Source organism: Juglans microcarpa x Juglans regia, chromosome 6S (assembly GCF_004785595.1).
Source record: "Juglans microcarpa x Juglans regia isolate MS1-56 chromosome 6S, Jm3101_v1.0, whole genome shotgun sequence".
Classification (NCBI taxonomy): Eukaryota; Viridiplantae; Streptophyta; class Magnoliopsida; order Fagales; family Juglandaceae; genus Juglans; species Juglans microcarpa x Juglans regia.
This window is the reverse complement of record NC_054605.1, coordinates 21,774,368-21,794,794: the sequence shown is the minus strand read 5'-3', so window position 1 is coordinate 21,794,794 and position 20,427 is coordinate 21,774,368. Positions and strand designations below refer to the sequence as shown.

The 20,427-nt window shown below is 36.6% G+C and overlaps 2 protein-coding genes and 1 pseudogene across 7 annotated transcripts; 2 read left to right on the top strand and 1 right to left on the bottom strand.

The window, feature by feature from the left end:
* The first annotated feature begins 4,022 nt into the window (after positions 1 to 4,022).
* Positions 4,023 to 6,013, top strand: LOC121237932 (probable serine/threonine-protein kinase WNK11). Its single transcript, XM_041134864.1, has 3 exons — positions 4,023 to 4,380; positions 4,713 to 5,216; positions 5,330 to 6,013. The coding sequence occupies exons 1-3, from the start codon at positions 4,378 to 4,380 to the stop codon at positions 5,717 to 5,719; spliced, it is 897 nt and encodes a 298-aa protein (XP_040990798.1). The 5' UTR covers positions 4,023 to 4,377; the 3' UTR covers positions 5,720 to 6,013.
* A 4,682-nt stretch (positions 6,014 to 10,695) lies between these two features.
* On the top strand, positions 10,696 to 14,935 carry LOC121237250 (heterogeneous nuclear ribonucleoprotein 1-like). Of its 6 annotated transcripts, none has more exons than XM_041133908.1 (5): positions 10,696 to 11,108; positions 11,236 to 11,358; positions 11,648 to 11,869; positions 12,216 to 13,407; positions 14,234 to 14,935. In XM_041133908.1, the coding sequence occupies exons 3-5, from the start codon at positions 11,648 to 11,650 to the stop codon at positions 14,245 to 14,247; spliced, it is 1,428 nt and encodes a 475-aa protein (XP_040989842.1). In that variant the 5' UTR covers positions 10,696 to 11,108; positions 11,236 to 11,358; the 3' UTR covers positions 14,248 to 14,935. The 6 variants fall into 6 exon arrangements, with proteins under 6 accessions (XP_040989842.1, XP_040989841.1, XP_040989839.1 ...); XM_041133905.1 differs by having other exon boundaries at positions 10,698 to 11,108; positions 11,643 to 11,869; XM_041133910.1 differs by having other exon boundaries at positions 10,700 to 11,108; positions 11,700 to 11,869.
* Positions 14,936 to 17,106: 2,171 nt separating this feature from the next.
* Positions 17,107 to 19,927, bottom strand: LOC121237205 (annotated as a pseudogene).
* Between the last annotated feature and the right edge of the window lie 500 nt (positions 19,928 to 20,427).

Sequence of the window (20,427 nt, the reverse complement as noted above, 5' to 3'; positions counted from 1 at the left end):
ATAGATAAGAACTAGCAGAGTTTGGGTTCCTAGCAAAGAATACCCACAGGGGGTTTCAGACAAACCATACAGCCCCCCACCTGATGCGCCAGTGTAGATGCAAATGGCAGTAGTCTGCGCCTATGGGTAGACGAAGACACTGTTCATTCTAATGGGGGCAGCCGCGTTACGAGCAAGATATTCTCAGAGAATTAAGTTACTAAATTCATGGCATGGCATTGATTAGATTTATTTTATAATAATAATAAACTTACAATCAACATCAAATCAGGAGTTTATTTATTTATTTTTATTTTAAAATTGTTGCCCTTTGGCTGTTGCTGTTGCGGCTGCTGGGATTTGACGGGATGAGCTGCTGCTGCAGGTCGTTTTCACTTTTCTCTTTGGGGGATCAGCTTCTACGGCACATTATTTCATCCGAGATTGGAACATTTGATCCTACTTAATTATGTAAGGATAGAGTTGGACGGTAATAAGGTGTTAATACGATATTATAAACACATCACATCATGTATAGCCATTCATGAAAATCTAGATATTAAAGATAAAGTCACAGCGAGTTTGAATAAATTATTACAAGTTGATCAATTAGATCAAATAAACTATTATAACATGAAGATCTGCTTGCTTTATGTGAGGCTTATGGAAATTGGGCTTGGTGCCCCCGCCCCATTAACGAAAAACCGAGGCCTGGATATACAAGCTGTGTATGAATCCCCATTCGAGTTTTCTTGCAAGAATTGAAGTCTTCCCCTCATCTCCAGTGGAGAAGGATATAGCTAGGAATGTTGCCTTGGAATGGCTGCCTCACTGCATGACTTTGATACGTATGGGCTAAACATGAATCATCAAGTTGGCGTTTTGCTACATTTCATATGGGCTAAACATGATATTCCAAATTAATTTGATCTGGGTACATCAATGCTGATCAAGCCATGGAACAGAGAGGGAGAGCACGTACAAATGTCTTGGTACCTTAGAAAAACTACACATTATTAAAGAATATCTTCATAATATAATCTCGTCTATAAACAACAGAAAACCAAATTGGTGGCCAAGTGTTGGCCATTTTTGTGTAGAGCGTGATTCTGTTTATATGCAATTCAATTTGATGATCCGATCTGACAATGATTCGTTACAATTTTCTAGTGAGTTTTTAAGAAGGCCTGGGCCATGGAATGGAAGGCTTAACCTTTTTTTGGCTCTCAATACTACCCGACCTACTAATTATAATTTATTATATGTTGTGTTAAATCATCCGCCATAAGTAAGAGCATCAATAAAATTGGAGTGTCGTCATCTTTAAAAAAAAAAAGAAAAATTATATATTGTATTAAATACTTATACGGTTGCCATACTGTATCTTTGATTTTTCATATATAAATAAAACATTCTGCAATTCCATAAACGTAGGCACGTTGTTGATACATATATATATATATATATATATATATATATATAAATCGTGTGTGATTAATTATACTTTTTATTTTACTTCTTTCTCTTATCATTCTTAACTATTAGAACCGGCTAAGTTGACGCAGCCAACTCGTATATATTTCGCTTATTTACTATTCTTTCTTGAAGCTAGTCCATTTTGGCATCGGAAATGGAATTAAAGATCACGTCCATGCAGCTTTGAGCTCTAGTTGCTGCATGCCCAAGACCTTGTCAAATTCGGTGGTTCCATTCAATTGAATGAACCAAATCTGCCAAGAAAAATCTTCTCAAACGTATTTCATGTGACATTACATGGAAGAATCTGAGTTGATAAAGTTAACTGGCAGCTAAAACAATGATCTGTTGGTTTCAGTCTGGATTCAATTGATGTGAACACGTACTTTCCTATATTAATGCTAGTATAAGTTGAATGTGATAAACTGGTTCGTAATTCGATGTTTGGGGTCATCAAATTGGAACTACCTATCTAGTTATTAAGATGGCCAATTTGAAATATATTAATCATGTTGTTGGTCACGCAATTCATATCTCATGATTAAACTTCACGGGAAAAAAATGTGCCTTTGAACTTTCGACTAATGTAATAAAGTTGATTTCACTATTATTTTTTCTTTATTGCTACCATTACTTTTGGTTTGTGTAAAATATCTAAAAATATATGATCTTGTGATAGTACATCTAAGATTTATGTTAACGGTCGATCTCACTTTTTTTTAAAATGAGTGCGTGATACTTTATACACTTTAAAACTGTATCTAGTATTACTTAATATATAATTTATGAAAAAAGATGGGATTTTTCAAAAAAAAATTGCTTTGAACATTAATGATATTTTAAGCACAAAAGATGAAGAAAATGCATGGAACCAGCGATGTTTTCACACGCATCACAGGTCTCCTAATCACAAGCTCTTTCGTGTGTTCTTGATTCTATGCAAAAGCCTAAGATCACAAGAGAAGGCAAACCTACGATCGACCTATACAGGTTGGATGATTTTATTTTATTTTATCTTTTAAAATCAAGAAATCTTATTGGGGATATTATTCACATCCATGTGAGCGCAATTATTTTCAACGGAAATCAACCATAAAAGTTTGGTCCCAGTGCCAGTGTGAAGGGAAAAAGAAAACAATTAATAAATGAATGACTTTTCAAAAAAAAAAAAAAAAATTAATAAATGAATGAAAGGACATTTCAAAATAAACTTGTAATTTGCTTTACAAAAGGGAGCGGCTGCCAGGTGGAGTGGGTGTATTTTACACCTTTTATACCAACCATCTAATTAAAACATGACACATAAGAATTTTTTTTAAAATAAAATAAAACTGATTTCAATGAATTCGTAAGAATTTTTAAAGACCTCTACCTAATACCTAGGTTTTTTCCCCTGTTTTCACCTCTCTCTCTCTAGTCGCAGCATCAGGAGCTTTCAAGAACGGAGTAAAAAATCATAGAAAAATCACAGGCTGTTGTCCCGTGGCCAACTCAACTTGAAGGGACGAAAGCGGTTGATGCCCATTTGATCAAGTTTTCTATGAGTTTTGAACCAATTTATTCTTATTTTGCAATTGTCATTCAACAATATGGTGCATACGCTAGATTAATCAAGCTATATCATTTCTCAAGTCCATGTATCTCGAAGAAGAAGTGCCTGTCGGCTTTCGATCGATCCCTCTTAATCGACTACCTGATCATAAACATATAATCATATTCTAATTGTAGACCAAGATATCAACCTTCACCTAGCTCCCACGCACTTTAACCCATTTGTTTGGATAGAGAGAGAGAGTGCTGAGAAATACTACGAACTGAATTTGTTTAGATATAGAGAGAGAGTGCAAGAGAGGGAGAGAGACAATCGAAAGGAAAGAATTGTTCTCCGTGCACATCCATGGTAAATTAAATGAGTCTCCTATGTAGCCGTTATTTATTTGCTGGTGTAATTTTAAAGTTTACACCGCTTCCGACTTGAAGCTTTTCTTTTTACAAAAATGTAATAAACACTTATTTTTGTGTCCTATAATCTATTTACGTATTTAGTTGATGTGATTGATTACATTTTTTTTAATATAAAATAAATGTTGAATTTCGTCATATCATAGAATAGATATAAAGAATGCGTTAAATTGATTGAATCCGCTTGTTACAAAAAATATAGTTATAATCGTGAGTATGTAAACGTCGTATAATTATTTTAAAAAAATAAATAAAGAAGAGACTCATATAAAAATATATAAATAAATAAAATTATTTTTTAATAATAGACTTCACCCATTTTTAAAATAACTATAAAATATTTATACACTTATTACACTTGCTATTAACGTTGGAAAAGCTCTGATGCTCTAGCGAGGCCATCCAGGCTATGGAACCCACCAGAGTGAAATTTGACGGTCGAGATAGCTGATTCCAAGGTACCAAAGTTGACCTTTTGGTTTCCAGCTTACAAGGAAACAAAGCTCATAACGACAACAAATCCCTAAAAACTCGGTTAATTGTGGTACAGAAATGGTAAATCAGGCTCACTCCCCATATATATCGACCCAACCATTCTTCACAACACTTCAATATCAAAATGTCCTCTTAACTGCTTTTTGACTGCCGAATGCAAGAGAACATAATTAAATCAAAATCCTGAGACGTTTGAATGACGTACCTTATCCGATAATTAAATACCCATTAATCCTGTAATTAACCATGGTTGACGTTTCCTAACTTGTGCTCCCCTTGGTCCCTATAAATTCTCTTCTCCAGGACCCTCGTTTCTTCCATATTTCGAGCTTTGCTGGCTGTTACTCCTACCTTTTTTTCAGAGTTTATTCTTCATATACTTCTCTGCTTGATCTTGTACCTATTTTGTTAGATAAGAGACTGAAGCAAATCCGTTGAACTTAAAAAAACAAACTTTGGTATTTTATGGTAAGAGTCCTGGGCTCTCTAATGATTTGCTTCCTTGCTTTTTGTTATGCGTTCTTGCACATATCAATCAAACGCTTCAAACCCATATTTTTCTTTTCAGCAAAGATTGAAACTTTGTTTTGGCTTATAATACAAGCTGCTGTTCTGGGTCTTATTTGGATTTGGTGTGAGATTTCCATCATAGTTAGAGCTCAATGATTTTTTATTTTTCCAATTTATGTTTAGAGTTTAGTGGGTTTAACAGTTATGAGAATTGTCCTTCATATTCAAATTGATTTTAGTAGTACTGGGTTCCGGTACATTTTAAATATTTCTGTATGTTTTCTTTGAAGATGCCTAGGGTGAACCCGGATCCATCTGATAAAGATTCGGAGCCGTTCGTGGAGATTGATCCAACGGGCCGATACGGCCGGTACAGCGAACTACTTGGGTCTGGGGCAGTGAAAAAAGTCTACCGCGCGTTTGATCAAGAAGAAGGAATAGAAGTAGCATGGAACCAAGTCAAACTAGGAAACTTCACAGATGATCCCGCCATGATTGACAGGCTTTACTCGGAGGTCCGGTTGCTAAGATCCTTAACGAACAAGAACATCATTGCCTTGTACAATGTGTGGCGGGACGAGGAGAAAAACACGTTGAACTTCATCACCGAGGTGTGTACCAGTGGGAATCTGAGGGAGTACAGGAAGAAACATAGGCATGTATCGATGAAGGCGTTGAAGAAGTGGTCGAGGCAGATTTTGAAGGGTTTGGACTATTTGCATACCCATGAACCTTGTATCATTCACAGAGATCTCAATTGTAGCAATGTTTTTGTTAATGGGAACGTCGGTCAGGTACTCACACTCGCTTATTAATTTTGATCCATTTTTTGGAACTAACAAATTAAGGATCAGAAAATATATTGACTTTTTTTATTTTTATTTTTGGGTTATTGGTTTTTTAAAAGGTAAAGATCGGTGATTTGGGTTTGGCTGCAATAGTGGGGAAGAGCCATTTGGCGCATTCAGTGCTGGGGACGCCGGAATTCATGGCGCCAGAGCTTTACGAGGAGGATTACACGGAAATGGTTGACATATACTCGTTTGGAATGTGCATTTTAGAGATGGTGACTTTGGAAATTCCCTACGGTGAATGTGACAATATTGCCAAAATATACAAGAAAGTGTCGTCTGGGGTGAGACCTCAGGCGTTGAGCAAGGTGAAGGATCCGGAGGCGAGGGCATTCATAGAGAAGTGCCTTGCACAACCAAGGGCAAGACCCAATGCAGCCGAGCTCCTCAAGGATCCATTCTTTGATGAACTTGATAACGATGAAAATGATGAATCATTTTCTTGATGGAGGCAAATCATGCTGTCATGCATGTATATGGTCGAATTTGTACTTGTCTAATCTTAATTATTGTTTTTAACATGTATATGTTTGTTTATGATGATTGAGGTGGCTTAAGGCTTTGAGATTATGTTCATTTTCTTTCGCTTTTTAAATGGAGGAATTGGATAAAAGTTTGAAATAAGGATAGAAATTAAAAATTAGAATCGGAGCAAAAGTGTTTGTGTTTTATTAGGGATGGTATTCTTATGTAAATTGGAATTTGAAGCATGAATCAATGAAAAGCTTGTGCATTCTAAAGATGTCGCTGGCTAACCCTTTTTAAAACGAGCTCTTCTACGTACAAACGGATTTGCAAATTAATTTGTGCATTAATATTGACGTGGATTATTTTGTTAGATGTTAATTAAAAAAATAAAGACTATTTCATTAAAGTCTACATTTTTATCTCGGTATTTGTGTGCGTATTGGTGTGCAAATCCGCTTGCAACCAGATTTTTCCTTTTAAAACGGATACCAACTTGTTTTCCCACTATATTTGTGAGACGTGAGATGTGGTAGCAGAAGCAATTTGAGATTTGAATCCGTATTATTTGAAGTAAAAGAAGGAAAAAGGAAGATTATAATAAAAAGAAAGAAGATTGAAATCAAAGGGTAGGATTGGGCTGTAAGGGTACATGGGGGCCTAGAGATCATGACCTTCACAATTAGCAAATGGCCTTTTGACATGTCATGTCAAAAGCGGCTATTGGCGTGAGGCAAAGGTTAACAATGAAAAGGGAGAAGTGGGGGTGGCCATGGCTTTGCTGTCACGCCCAAATTTGTGGGGGAAAGAATTGCTAATTGCCTGCCTGGCAAGGGCAGACTGTGTCAATGCAGATCTATGTATGGCCTTTATAATGTGAAGATCATGGAGTGCTTGCCAAACAGAATATGCTATCGAAGTCTCAATTTTGTATTCAATAATCGAATATGATTAGCGCGCAAGTAAATGTGCAGTTATGATTGATTATTAAACAAAAATCGTGATCACTAAGAATGCCTTCGTGAAAGTATCGTGGACGTAAAGCATATAATCAACTCAACTATTTCTTGGTTGCAGATCGACTTGATTCATTGGGTGGATTAAGAAGAAAGTAAAGAAAATAATATGCTAATATGCCATTGGTGTGGTAAGAGTGGAAATACGGTCTTGATACCAGAAGTTTTTTCCAGAGAAACTCGTTTTGTTCAGTCAAACACTTCATTAACAAGTAAATCATCTCTCTGCTGATTCATTGCCGGTTTGTTAGTCGATCTGTTCATCCTATGGTCCATGCCAATAGATATTAGTAACTTGTTTTCTAATAATAATCTGCTGATTTTGCCAGCAATCTGCAGGGTTTGGCTCAAATTGGAACTGATGGAGTGAGTGTCAAGATTCATTGCAGAAATGTGTAGTGCATGCTGTAGAATTTAGCGGTTAGAATCGTTAGATGTCATGTTCAATTGTATAGCTAGCGGTATTGTTGGTTCCCCAAACTAGGACTAGACTTTGTATGGGAGGATTCTTGACAGTTTTCAACATAATTATGCAGCAAAGAATAACAAAGAAAGAGATCTAAAAACATGTTTTTTCCATTCCAAAAGCAAACCACGCATCATGTGTAATTTTAGTGACCCAGAATGTCCAAGTACTGATCAAACAACAACAGCTGTTTTATTTTTTTAATGGTCCGAGTCTCTGAGAACATAGCAAACAACAACAGTTACCAACAAAGTCAACTTTGTAATTAGTCCAGTAGATCCCAAAACACTCGTCGATATTTCTCTTTAATGATGGCGTTGCCAATTCAAAGGTTGTCTGCTTAATGTCATGATTCTAAAGTTCGTCACAAACGACCATATACAAGACTACATGACATAAAACTTTGGTTTTGATAGCTGGGAAACCTGCATAGCTCTAGTTCTTGGAATTGGTTTCTTTTTCTTCTCCGTTTATCAAATACATAGTGAGCGAGAAGGCCGCAAACTTAGGCCAAGAGAGGGAGATTCTCTAGTTCTTATTTCAGCTGATACTTTTGGTTATCTGCTGACTACATTGAAGCAAAACTGTAGAGAATTGCACACAGTGGCAGGAATTTATTCCATTAAGCAAATCGTGAGCCAATCAGCCAATAAAAAACTGATTTTTAATTAAAAATTAATTTTCACCAATAACAGTGTTATGAGGTGGTAACATATTTTTGTATTCGCAATCCATCTTAACTCATCTCAATTCATCTTACTACTATTCATTAATTTTAACTCACAAATCTCACTACTATTCACAACTCATCTTATTACTATTTACAACTCATCTCAACTCATCTTTGAATCTAAACGACACCTAAGAGAGTCTCATACTCTTGAGGCTTGAGCTCCTCTCTGTTTGCCCTCTTACATCAGGGATCGTAGAGAGAGAGAAAAAAAAAAAACAGCCCTTTTGTCAATGGCGGCTATTCTGCAACTCAGATATCACCATCTACATCTAATGAAACGTAAAAATTGCGTCTTTAATGACGCCTAGCTGCTTCTTTCTGGTACTGTCTTCCTGGCCATCTGAAAAACGCTATAGAAGGCAAAGTTTATAGAAGAAATTTCTATTTCTTGACGACGTTAAAACATAAAATTGCATTTAAATAAAGTCAATCACAGTTACACTTAAAATCAGAAGTCAACCTGAATTACAGGGTGAGGTTTCCTCATCCACAGGAATACATACACTAATTAATAAGCATTAATGGTTGGGACCTCTGTTAGCTAGCTCTCAGCTTGGCTGGCTGTGCTTTTCTTGTTCTAGTCCTTTATGCCTCTATTGTTTTGCCTGAAAGGATAGTAGTATTGTGACAATTTCTTAGTTATATACTTGTGCAGATTTTCCTAAACTCCATTATTTCTTGCAATTATTTAAAGTTTCTTTTCCAGGCAAGACTAGAGATTACCTCATAAAGGAGACTGTCTATTGCTAGATTATCCCAGCCTTCTCTCCATGAATAGTCGACAAAACCAAAGTAAGTACTACAAAATTCACTGGTCTAAGACGTTGTAATGAGATTTACATGAGCTAATATGCGTATAAAAGTCGATTAACTTTAAATACTACTTAATGGACAGAGGATGCAAACCTAACTTTTGGCTACCTCTGTAGAATCTTGCCTCCCACTTCAGTTTACTTGCAGCTATATTTGTTTTGGATGATATCTTATTTGAGAAATGATAGTTACAGTTGTGAGTGCGTAAACGCCACGCAATCATTTTGAAAAAAGTGAATATATACGAGACTCACATGAAAAATAAATAAATTTTTTAATAGTGAACCCCACTTTTTTTCAAAGCGATTGCACGACGCTTGCATACTCTACGATTGTATATAGCATTACTCATCTTATTTATGCCTTTTAGGTTACTAAAGTCGGCGTTCGCATTTAGTACTTCTACTTTAATATCATGTGAAATCATTACTTATCTCAAAAATTTAAATTGATTAAAAGAAATAAATTTTATTATTTATATTATATTCTTGGCAAAGGCTAGTGATCTGAAGTCATTTTTGTTTCCGGTCTTTAGAATCAGTAGAATGTTAAACTAAATTAGAATACAACAAAAACAAAGAGTTATTAGATCTAGAATCTTCTTAATTTAGCCAAATAACTAGACAATAAAGAAGAGAAGACTGTAAGAACTACCACCCATCAAATATAAAAATAATTCAATTCTAGTTTTTCCTAATAAATTTAAGAGAAATCAGAGAGAGAGAACAAAGAAGGTGAGAACAGCCATATGAAGGATTTTAAAAAGATTTGAATAAATAAGAAATTAGTTTAATAAGAATAAAATAATAAAAAAATAATTTTAAAATATATAAACCGTGTGTTATGAGATGATGAGTAGCATCTCTCTTTTAATTTTTAGGAAAAAAAATGCTATGTCTCCTCTGACAGATGTTTTACACTTTGCACATTAAAATTAAATCTAATATATTATATCTTTATAATACTAAAAATTGCAATGTGAACTTCCCTAAATTTTTATAATAAAGATTTTTGTCATGTCTGAAATTGGACTGAAATCATAAAATGCAAAACACAAGTCACAAGGGGCATTTTTCTGCTCTATTCTATGAATAGGCACAATCATGAAATAGCAATAATCCCAGTTTACAGGTTTGGTTGGCTTATTGCCTTGGAGGGTTTGGAAAATCGTACAAGGAGGTAGTTACTTAACTACCACTCCTTACGTTTCTTGGTTTTGATATCGACGTATATCACAATGCCGGCCTTGAATTTTGAATTCGTCAAATAGAGTTTGGATTCAACCATTTTACATGTGAAACTTGCACCAAATGCCGTATATTTGTATAATATTTCTTGTACCAAACGGCAATATTAACTTTATAAAACTTTTATGATGTCATTAACTTAAGGTTCAGCTCAAACCCATTCGGAATGTTTTCACTATGAGATAAATATTTTAATTATAAAGAGATTTTATAAAAATAAATCTATAAATTGATGTGGTTTGATGTAGTACATAAATTATAAAATTATTTTTATTATAATATATATATATAATACATTATTTGAAACTACGTAGATTCAAATGAATGTAAAAGTGCTACGTGAAAATTCTTAAACGGGCGAGGTTAGGTTGATTTTCTCAAAGAAGGAAAGAAATATGAATCTTAAAAGACATAAACATTAACCTGGAATTGAACCTTAAACTCTACATACACATACAGAGAGTTTTTTAAAAGTCTCTTGGTTTCAGAGCTAGTGAGCTCAAATTCTTTAAAATGGTACATTTTCGAATCAATGTCTTGTGTTTGTGAGTAATAAAAATCAACTTCCCATGCGATACATAACCTCTACTAAAGTAATCCAAGATAATATTCAAAGACCAAAAATGGAGGTCCAATCTATGGTTGTAGGCTTCTATCATTGCATTCCGAGCAAACGATACCATCTGAAATGCCTATATGGCTATGGTTACAACTCATAATGATTTAAAAGAAAAACAAAAAACAAAACGAGTATATAAATTTCATTTATTTTTTCTTTTGGAAAAATATCATCTCCCGTCATCCCTCTTGGTCCTCCAAATATTCTTACACCAGATGATTTTGCCACTCTCTCTCTCTCTCTCTCTATAAATTTTGCAGCTCCATCCTCAGCAACAAATTTCATTTCTTTTGATTTAGTTAAGGGATGCGGAATAACCAGCGAAAATATTAAAAAAAAAAAAAAAAAAAAAGATAGGTAGAGACTAGAGAGAGAGATATATATATAGAGGAGCACATCCTCTGTTTCCATTACCATTAGTCCTCTTCTTAGATCTTAGTTTTCTCTCATTTCCTCATCCGTTTCCTCCTCACATGGTAAAACGCTCTCTTTCTCCCATTTCCTTGATCTCTTTAGGAAAACTGGATCCTTTTTTTAATCTGTATCTTTGATCCACCGGAATTTTTGTCATTCTGTGCTTAAATTTAATTTTTGGGTCGTTAGGAATTCTGGGTCGTGTTCTGATTGGTTTACCAAGGTTCCGATGGTACTAAATCAATTGTTATAGTACCCACCTCGTGTTTTGATCGGAGCACCAACCCAGTCCTATCTGAATTCCCACTAAAGGTATGGATTTTGTTGCTTGATTTATGTTCCACATTTTGATCATGATGTTTGGTTCAGAAAGATTCAATCTTCTCGGTTGTGTGAAATTGGAAGACTTCTACCAATTTACATAAGTTTAGGATTTTAGATGGGCTGTGATGCCGAACGTTATAGATTAATTGTGAATTATGAAATTTGGTGGATTGTTGAATTAGAATTAATTCGCGTGCTTTTCTTTGAGTTGTTTAATTATTTGAGTAGTGATATATGAGGCAATGGATTACGTGGATTACGTTTTTTTTTAGAAAAGATGGAATCAGATCTTGGAAAACTCTTCATTGGTGGGATTTCTTGGGACACAGATGAAGAACATCTCAAAGATTATTTTAGCAAATATGGGGAGGTGGTTGAGGCAGTGATCATGAGAGATCGTGCCACCGGTCGTGCTCGCGGCTTTGGTTTCATTATCTTTGCGGATCCTGTCGTTGCAGAAAGCGTCATTATGGATAAGCATATGATTGATGGCCGCACAGTAAGTGGTTTCTTTGCTAACACATGCCTTTTCATGAATTTAATTAGCATTCTGTTAGTTATCTTTTTTGTTGCTAGAGGATGTTCACTCCTTGATTTCTAGGACCATTCCCAATTAGATTGTGAAAATATATTTTTCATACCAAATTGCAGGTTGGATTAATTTGTTGTTGCCCCCCTCCCACTCCCTCCCTCCCTCCAGCGACATATTTTCAGTTTGAGATTTTCTGTAGCCTTGAATTATTGTAATCTGATTCGGTACACTTTGCCCCCCTTGTTAATGTGAAACCGAAAAATGACATGCAACTGTTAATTTAGTTACTGGTTCTCTCAATTTTGATTTTCAGGTTGAAGCAAAGAAGGCTGTTCCTAAGGATGACCAGCACATTTTAAATAGAAACACTGGTAGTTTTCTTGGTTTTCCAGGTCCTGGACGTACCAAAAAGATTTTTGTTGGAGGTTTAGCATCCACTGTCACAGAGAGCTACTTTAAGAGATACTTTGATCAGTTTGGTACAATTACCGATGTTGTAGTTATGTATGATCACAACACCCAGAGGCCAAGAGGCTTTGGCTTCATCACTTATGATTCTGAGGATGCAGTGGATAGAGTGCTGCATAAACAGTTTCATGAACTGAATGGTAAGATGGTTGAGGTCAAGAGGGCAGTCCCCAAAGAGCTGTCCCCAGGGCCCAGCCGGAGCCCTCTTATGGGATATAACTATGGTTTGAGTAGGGCCAATAGTTTCCTTAACAGTTATTATAATGTGAGCCCAGTTGGAGGTTACGGAGTCAGGATGGATGGAAGGTTTAATCAAGTTGCAAGTAGTCGAGGTGGGTTTTCCCCATTTGGTACAACAGGTTATGGAATGGGATTGAATTTGGAGCTAGGGCTGAGCCCAAGCTTCGTTGGCAGTTCCAACTTTGGCAATAGTCTTGGATATGCACGGATGTTGAGTCCTTATTATAGTGGTAGTTCAAACAGGTATAGTACTCCTATTGGGTATAGTGGGGGTAATGGTAGAGGTGGTTCTCTTTCAAGCTCAAACAATCGGAATGTATGGGGAAGCGGGGATCTTAACAATGTTGCGAACCTTTCCAGCCCTGTTACTTACTTGGATTCTGGAAGTGGGGCTTTTGGGGATTTTGGAAATAGCAGTGCAAATTGGGGCCCTTCTCCTGTTTCAACCCAAGGTGAAGGGAGTCCTCCTGGTTATAATAGTGGGAGTATTGGGTATGGCAATGGAGACAGTGGCTTTGGGTTGGGAGGGGGAGTGTATCGAAGAAACAGTAGCTCAAGTGTAGCACAATCATCATTATCATTTGCTGCATCAACTGCAGGCTATGAGGGGTCCTATGGTGATTTGTATCATAGTGGTTCAATTTATGGTGATTCAACTCGGCGGTCTGCAACTCCTGAGCTGGACATTTCTGGATCATTTGGTTATGGGCTTGGCAATATATCTTCAGATGTTACCAGCCAAAGTCCTGAGGGTTATATTGGAAGTTACAATGTCACAAGTAGACAATCGAATAGAGGTAAAATTTTGTCTTCATCAAATGATCTTTGGTCAACATCTTCCCACTTAGTTTGGTTTATAAGAAAAGCACAATGAAGCAGAAGTAGAAAACCTATAATCTTGACTTTAAATTAAACTTGCTGACTTCAGAAGATGAATTTCTTTTGCTAGAAGTTGAATAAAGATTTGTGCTAGCAATAGTATACTGTTACATTTACTTCTGTGCTAAATATTGGTCAATGTGAGGCATAACTCAATATAGAAATCTAGGGTGGTTTAAACCCAAGATTAGAAAACGGGTCTCGTTGTAATTGCTCATGATACTAACCACTAGGCTGACTTACCATATGCTTGTGTGTCTTTTCCTCAAATCAGGCCAACTCATCTCATATTTATAGTTACAGCAAGGTCTGATTTATAGAGTTGAATTTACAGCAACTGCAGGGGCATAACTGGAATCTAGCAAAAACTCCCAGAAGTTAAATAACAACTTCTTTATATGCCAGTATCTCAGGATATAAGCATTACATGCATGATGACAGGCTTTGAAAAAACTAACTATTATAAGTGGGTTACCTAACAGTATGTTCATGGTACTTACAGTTGTGCATGCTATATATCCACATGCTGCAAGCATTTGCTGATCTAGGGCCATATATTTCCCAGTTGTTGATTAGTTAAAAAGTATGTAATTGAATTTTAAAATCATTCAAAAGTATACGAGAAGATTAGTTTCCATCACTATGCAATCGTTTGACAGTTGGCACTTGGTTTTGAGCTCTTGTTTTGCTTATATACATACGTAGAAATATTCACAGTTACTGATAACTTATCCCTTGCTTCAGGAATTGCTGCATAGGAGATTTGTTATGTGGATATCGCATTGTAACTGTAGGCTAAGAGTTACTGGTGAAACAGGTGAAGGATTCTGAATTTCATAAATTTCACTATAAAGATAATTCAGCTTACAAGGAAGTTGATCGTATAAAGCTAGCTAGTGAGGTTCCTGGATTTGAAGTATACTTATTCGAGAGAGAGCAGTTACAAGGTATTTGTGTAAGGTTTGAGATTTCTTTCTTCTTTCTTCTCTCTTCAGAGCTTAGGTTCCTTTCAAGGAATTTGGTTGAGGTGTAAAATCAGATTGCAGGATAAATACTCACGAAGATTGGTTCCAATTAATGTATCATGCATCTCTGATGAGGCACACCTTCGGTTTTGTGTTTTAGAAGAAAATAGAGTATTGATTTTTTTTTCACTGCTGTCATGCCTGGCAAAGTTGCTGGTTCTTTTCATATTGCTAGTGGGATTTGGTTTTTTTTTTTTTTTTTTTCCCCATTGTTGGGATTTGTTATTTGTTTATCTCAGCTTGTATGTGAGGTTCAGTTTGATTACTAGTGTGAAACATTATAGGGATGTCCTTCTAGGATCCCCATCAAATAAGTTACTGAATATTTCGGTTCATTTTCTAATTGGACATTTACAGAGAAGTTTATACTTGATATGCCAATGCCAATGCCAATGCCAATGAAATGAATTGCTTGATTTTACTCCTGTTTTAGTGTGGTGATAATCCTGATCAGCCTACAAGTACATGTAAGCCAATAATAATCCTTTTTTTCCTCTCTAAGCTCCTAGAGTAGTCAATATAATTGCAATAACCCGACATGTTTAAAACTTGGAATCCTTGATATGATGCATTTATAGCTTCTTTAGCTGTATCTTTGATGATCTTTCCAATTGACAATTGATTTTCTGTTTCTGATGTTTTAAGGCGACTGCGCGCATCACTCCCTCCCTCCCTCTCTCCCCGCGTGCATGCACACACGCACACATATATACATAGAAATTGGTTCTTATTCTTGGAATACATTTCGACCAACCAGCTTAACAATGATGAAAAGTATGATTGAATTTAAGACTTCATTGTCGTTGATAATTAACCTGGATATGATTGTTTGGGGGTTTTGATTGTATCACAGCCTTAAAATGTTGAGCTGCATTATAAATATATATATATATATATATATATATATCAAAACCATTCCCCCCTCCCCACCCAAAAATTTAAATAAAACAAAACGACTGAAAAAAGAGTTGATAAAGTTTATTATCTTGTGCACGATGAATATGTCCAGTGCTTAATGGTTATGCATCACAACTTGGCAAACTCTGTTTTTATCAGTAAAAAAAGTTGCCAACTTGTCTTTTCCAGATATATGGATATATAATATGCCCTCAATTGACGTCATAGATTATAGGGGCCCATAGAGACATAGACATGGGGCTCATTCCACGTCAAACGCAATATGAACATCAATGCAAGCGAAATGATGGAAGTGCGCTTTTGAAATTCCACAAAACCTTAGAGAGATTGGAAAAATGAAAAGAAAATATAGCTTATTTTCTCCAGATTGCAGAAGTGCTCCAATGCATCTTTAACAACTTCCAGTTCAGTGTCGCGAGGCCACGTCCTACATCGGGTTGTTAGCAAAATGTTGGTTCATCGGGCACAGGTAATTCGAGGAAATCTAGCACCCCTTCGATAATTGACGAGGCAAGTTTATTAATAGATTATTAAATTTGATACACTTCTTTCTACACAATGCTTGAGATAACGACATAAATAATAATTATTATTATTTGGAAAGACCATAAAAAAAATAAATTCTCAATATTATAGTGGCACTAAAGCCAACATATGAAAAAAAATTAATTTCAATGACAATGACAACAAATTATGAAATATAGATATGGATTCTTTCATTTCTTTATTTGAATTGTGATATGAGAATCTTTCACATTTCGAATAATGCCCACTACATATGAACATTATATACTTTCTTTGAATCCAATCATCATATTTTAACAAAAAATATTGTTAAAAGATCATGATCTATAGACTAAGGAAAAGTCCGAATGCAGCCGATTTGAGAGACCAATCAACAATCAAAATCGAATCACCTTGGCCGGTGATCATCACGAAACATAGAAGAGGACTGACCTTGACAGAGGTGGGTCGCACAAAGGAGTTCCCTTGAGTGGCGGAGGTGGGTCGCGTGCAGATGAGACCGTCGATGCAAAGGAGACCGATCGAAGGTTAGACGAAGAGATTTGGGATGGAATTCAGGAGAGAAGAGACAAATGAGGGGGAGATGAAGGGGATCTAATGAAGCCGATGTCGTCTTCTTCTTTCTTTTCTTTTCTTTTCTTTTCTTTTCGTGTTTTGTTTTGTTTTGTTTTTTAATATAATATAAAAATGACATTTGACATTCAGTCGACCTCAGCAAGTGGTGTGTGGTTACCACCTGTACCGACACTGACCGCGTACCTAGAAGAATTGCTTAAATAAAACGAACCGTTTTAATCTAGGTGGAGCTTGGTGCGCGATTGGTCCCCGGCTGCATTCAGGCTTTTCCATTATGATTTGATGTGTCTAGATGAACCTATTGAATCATAAAGTCAAAGACGCAACTTTCGCACTAATATCATATCAAATTACAATTTATTTTAAAATTTAAAATTAATAAAAAATTATAGTCAAAATCTTGGATGCTTCTGCCTAGCCAAGTTGTAGCTTTGAATCGGTATGTGAATGTGGGACTAAAAAATTACTCGTGATCCCATACATTATTAGATATATAATTGGTAGTTGTTGATGAAGAAAGGACTCGGGAGTCAGAAAGAAGCAAAATACGTCAGAACACTTAGATATATAATTTAAAATAGCAGCAATTGCAATAAAACAAAGCTTGTAGCTGGTACCAAAGTGTCACGATTTCCTGTCATCTAAAACCATCCCAACATACATTGGAAAACATCACGCTAGATCACATTATTACGTTTCCATCACTAGTGATACTCCTCGTTCTAAATCTAAAGTCACTTGTCTTAGACATGTCTTCCCCTGTACCAAGTTAACAGAAGCTCAGAAGAAAGCCCTACTCCCATAAAACACACGGGAACCAGTACTCTTTGATGCCTGTGATTTCTGATCAGAGCTTGAACTCCCTGAGTTGGTTGGTGCATCATTGTCAATGTCCAGAGGCAGCTTCATCTTTGCCAATGATTCAGTAAACTGCTGCATGCTTTTCATGTACATGTCCACTATCTCCTGCTGCACCACCTTCTGTTCTGCCTCGATGTTAACCGTGACAGCAGGCTTTGTCAGTGCATCGCTTGGCACCCCACCAGAGGATTCACTCTCACCATCTTTAACATCCCCAATATTCTCTTTCGGGCCGAAACACCTTCCAGATTCGAGGATTTTGATGCTTCCAGAACATCAGAAGGCTCCAAGTATGCAGGGTTTGATGGAGAAGAAACTCCATTAGTTGACACACTGCTCTGAGGAGAGTCGACCTTCGGACGTTGGATGGAATCAGCTATACCAGTTGAGATGTTTTCTACAACATGAACACCCTCTTCCGAACTAAGATTATTTTCAGCATCAGAAGCAGTCAAACTCTCAGAGCTATGAGAATCCACACTGTTACATGGCAACCCAATATACTCGGAAACCATCAACTGATCTTCGTTCACAATCTTAGGATCAGGGAACTCAATCTTATCTAAATCACTTGGTACAGCCTCGGATATTTCTGTATCCTGAACAGTTGCATTTGTGGCCAAAGCAGTTGGCATTGCAGGAATAGCCATTACTTCGGGCGAAGCCCCGTTATAGGAAAGAGACAATTGAACAAACCCTGCCGGGGAATGGAACAGATCAGTTGAAGATAGAGAGAACTCTTTTTCCAACTTCCAGTTCTTCATAAAGACTTCAGATAATGGCACCAAAGCAAACCCCAGCAACTGATCCTCAAGATAATTCCTCACCCTGCTCAACATCCATATCTCACATTTGAGCGAGGAATCTATTGTCCGAACGTTGAGATGAACATTATCGTTGAAGACCGGATTCCTCCCACCACCATTAATGATCTTGGTGGAGACTGTGTTTTCAGGATCACTAGTCAGGCAAAGCTTCGCATAAACATCTTGCTTGTGGTAAATACAGATGTTGTGGATGTCCCTAGCCTGGTGTACGTAAACCTCAAGAATACCAATGAAGTCCTCCATGTTACACAACGCAGCTTCCTCGCTGTTGACCTCAATTCCCTTTGACAAGGAGCCAGAGCTCAGGCGGAAGAAGTCGGATTTATCCTTCTCAGGCTCGGCTACGAGGGAGTTCTTGAATGGTGACACAACAGATTGCGGGGAATCCATGATATCACCCAGAAGTGAAACCTGGCAAAGCACAAAAGGATCTATTTGAAAGAAAAAACCAAATGACCTCAAATTAAAGCCTCAGATTAGAAAAGTTTAGACTCCCCTAATCAGTCCCAAACCAAAAGAAATCGAAGACGATTTTGATTTTTCTTACTCAACCCAAAATATTTCAAGAAAAAAAAAAAAAAAAAGACAACTCAAAAACTAAGAAACAAGTTAAACCAAAATTAGAAACTCTTGGTCTGGTAGAAACCGAGCACCTCAGATCCAGAACCTAAGCCAAATTGCGAACAGCTCACATACATCCAATGAGCAAACACTATGCAAACTGAATCCCCGGCCTAAGCTGAAACAAAAGCAAGATTCGCAACTCCGGAAGTCAAATTCTCAGAGTAAGACTTTTCACAGGAACTAACAAAACCTAGCCGGGAGCCTCTAGACCAACTTTCAATTAGACAAAGGCCAGTTTTGAGAACCGAAAACCTGAGCTGAGCTGAAAATTAACGCGGAATCTCAAACCCTACAAAACAAAGAACCCCTCGGCATAAGTGAGCATTTTACATCAACTACTTGAAAACCAAAACCCACGAAGCAAAAACCAGACGCCTAATCTCCTAAAAAACTGAGGCTTTCAAGTGAGCTGCTCCAAAACCCAGCCCCAAACTTAAAAAGCAAGCGAGACCCAGAAACAGTAGCCACCAGATATGAATAGATTCCAATAAAGCAACCGACTTTTCCTTCACAGAAACACTACAACCGGAATCCAAGGAAGTGAAACGAGGAAAGCAAAAAGAAAAGCACAGTGACCGAGATCCTGTCACGGCATTCTAAAAACAAACCCACTTGAAATTCCTTCGTACAAAGAAACATCAGGAAACAAATAAATTTAAAAAAAGGCACAAAAACAAAAATCTGTGTTACCTTTGGGGTCTAACGAGTCAAACCGATATTTGGCTCTAGAATCTGGTGCACTAATCCAAAACCGTTAACGACCCTGTTCGTCAATCGAGATGGTTTTGGAGAAGTAAAGCTGTGAAGTAGTGCTTGTAGACGGAGGATTGAGGAATATCAAGAAACGGAATAAAATCTATCCAATTACACTGTCCTGAAGGCTGAGGCTTTGTCGGAAGGATAATATATATTTTATTGTCTACCAGTAATTATGAGGCGTTTTTGCTCTTCTGGGCCTTTTATTATTATTATTATGGAATAATTCATCGGTCTTTTCGGCTAAGATCGAAGTGTTGTTTTGATCACTGATGGAATATTTTGTATTAATTATTGTTTGGGAAGATAGAGAGAATGGGTTTTGCAGATATGCCGCCCCACGCGTCGCCTCGGCCACACCAATCAGAGAGGATGTTAGTGCGCTTTTGAAGGTGGGACACGGATCAAGGGCACACACTGTTCCATATGTACACTTTGTCATATTCTCATCTCAGCAGGCCATCTTTTTCAGCTTGTAAGTTGGGCTTGCAATCATGTTGTGGGTGACCTTTAACAATGAATCGGTCTTTTTAAATAAATAAATCAAACGGAATAATATCTTTTAGATTTATATCCTTGTCTAACTACTCATGCAAGATTAAAAAAATAATAATAATCTGAGATGCGAGGGATGTTTCCATCCAATGATCTTTAAGATTAGGAACAAAAACTTGATGCATTACCGACTGTTTTAACCCAACTAACAAAAGACTCCAATGGAGGAGATAATAGCATAGCAACAAAACAAACACACATATATAATTGGATTTTCCTTAAAGGGGTCATATATTATTACTGTGGTAATGGTTGTACTGTCATTTTTTGT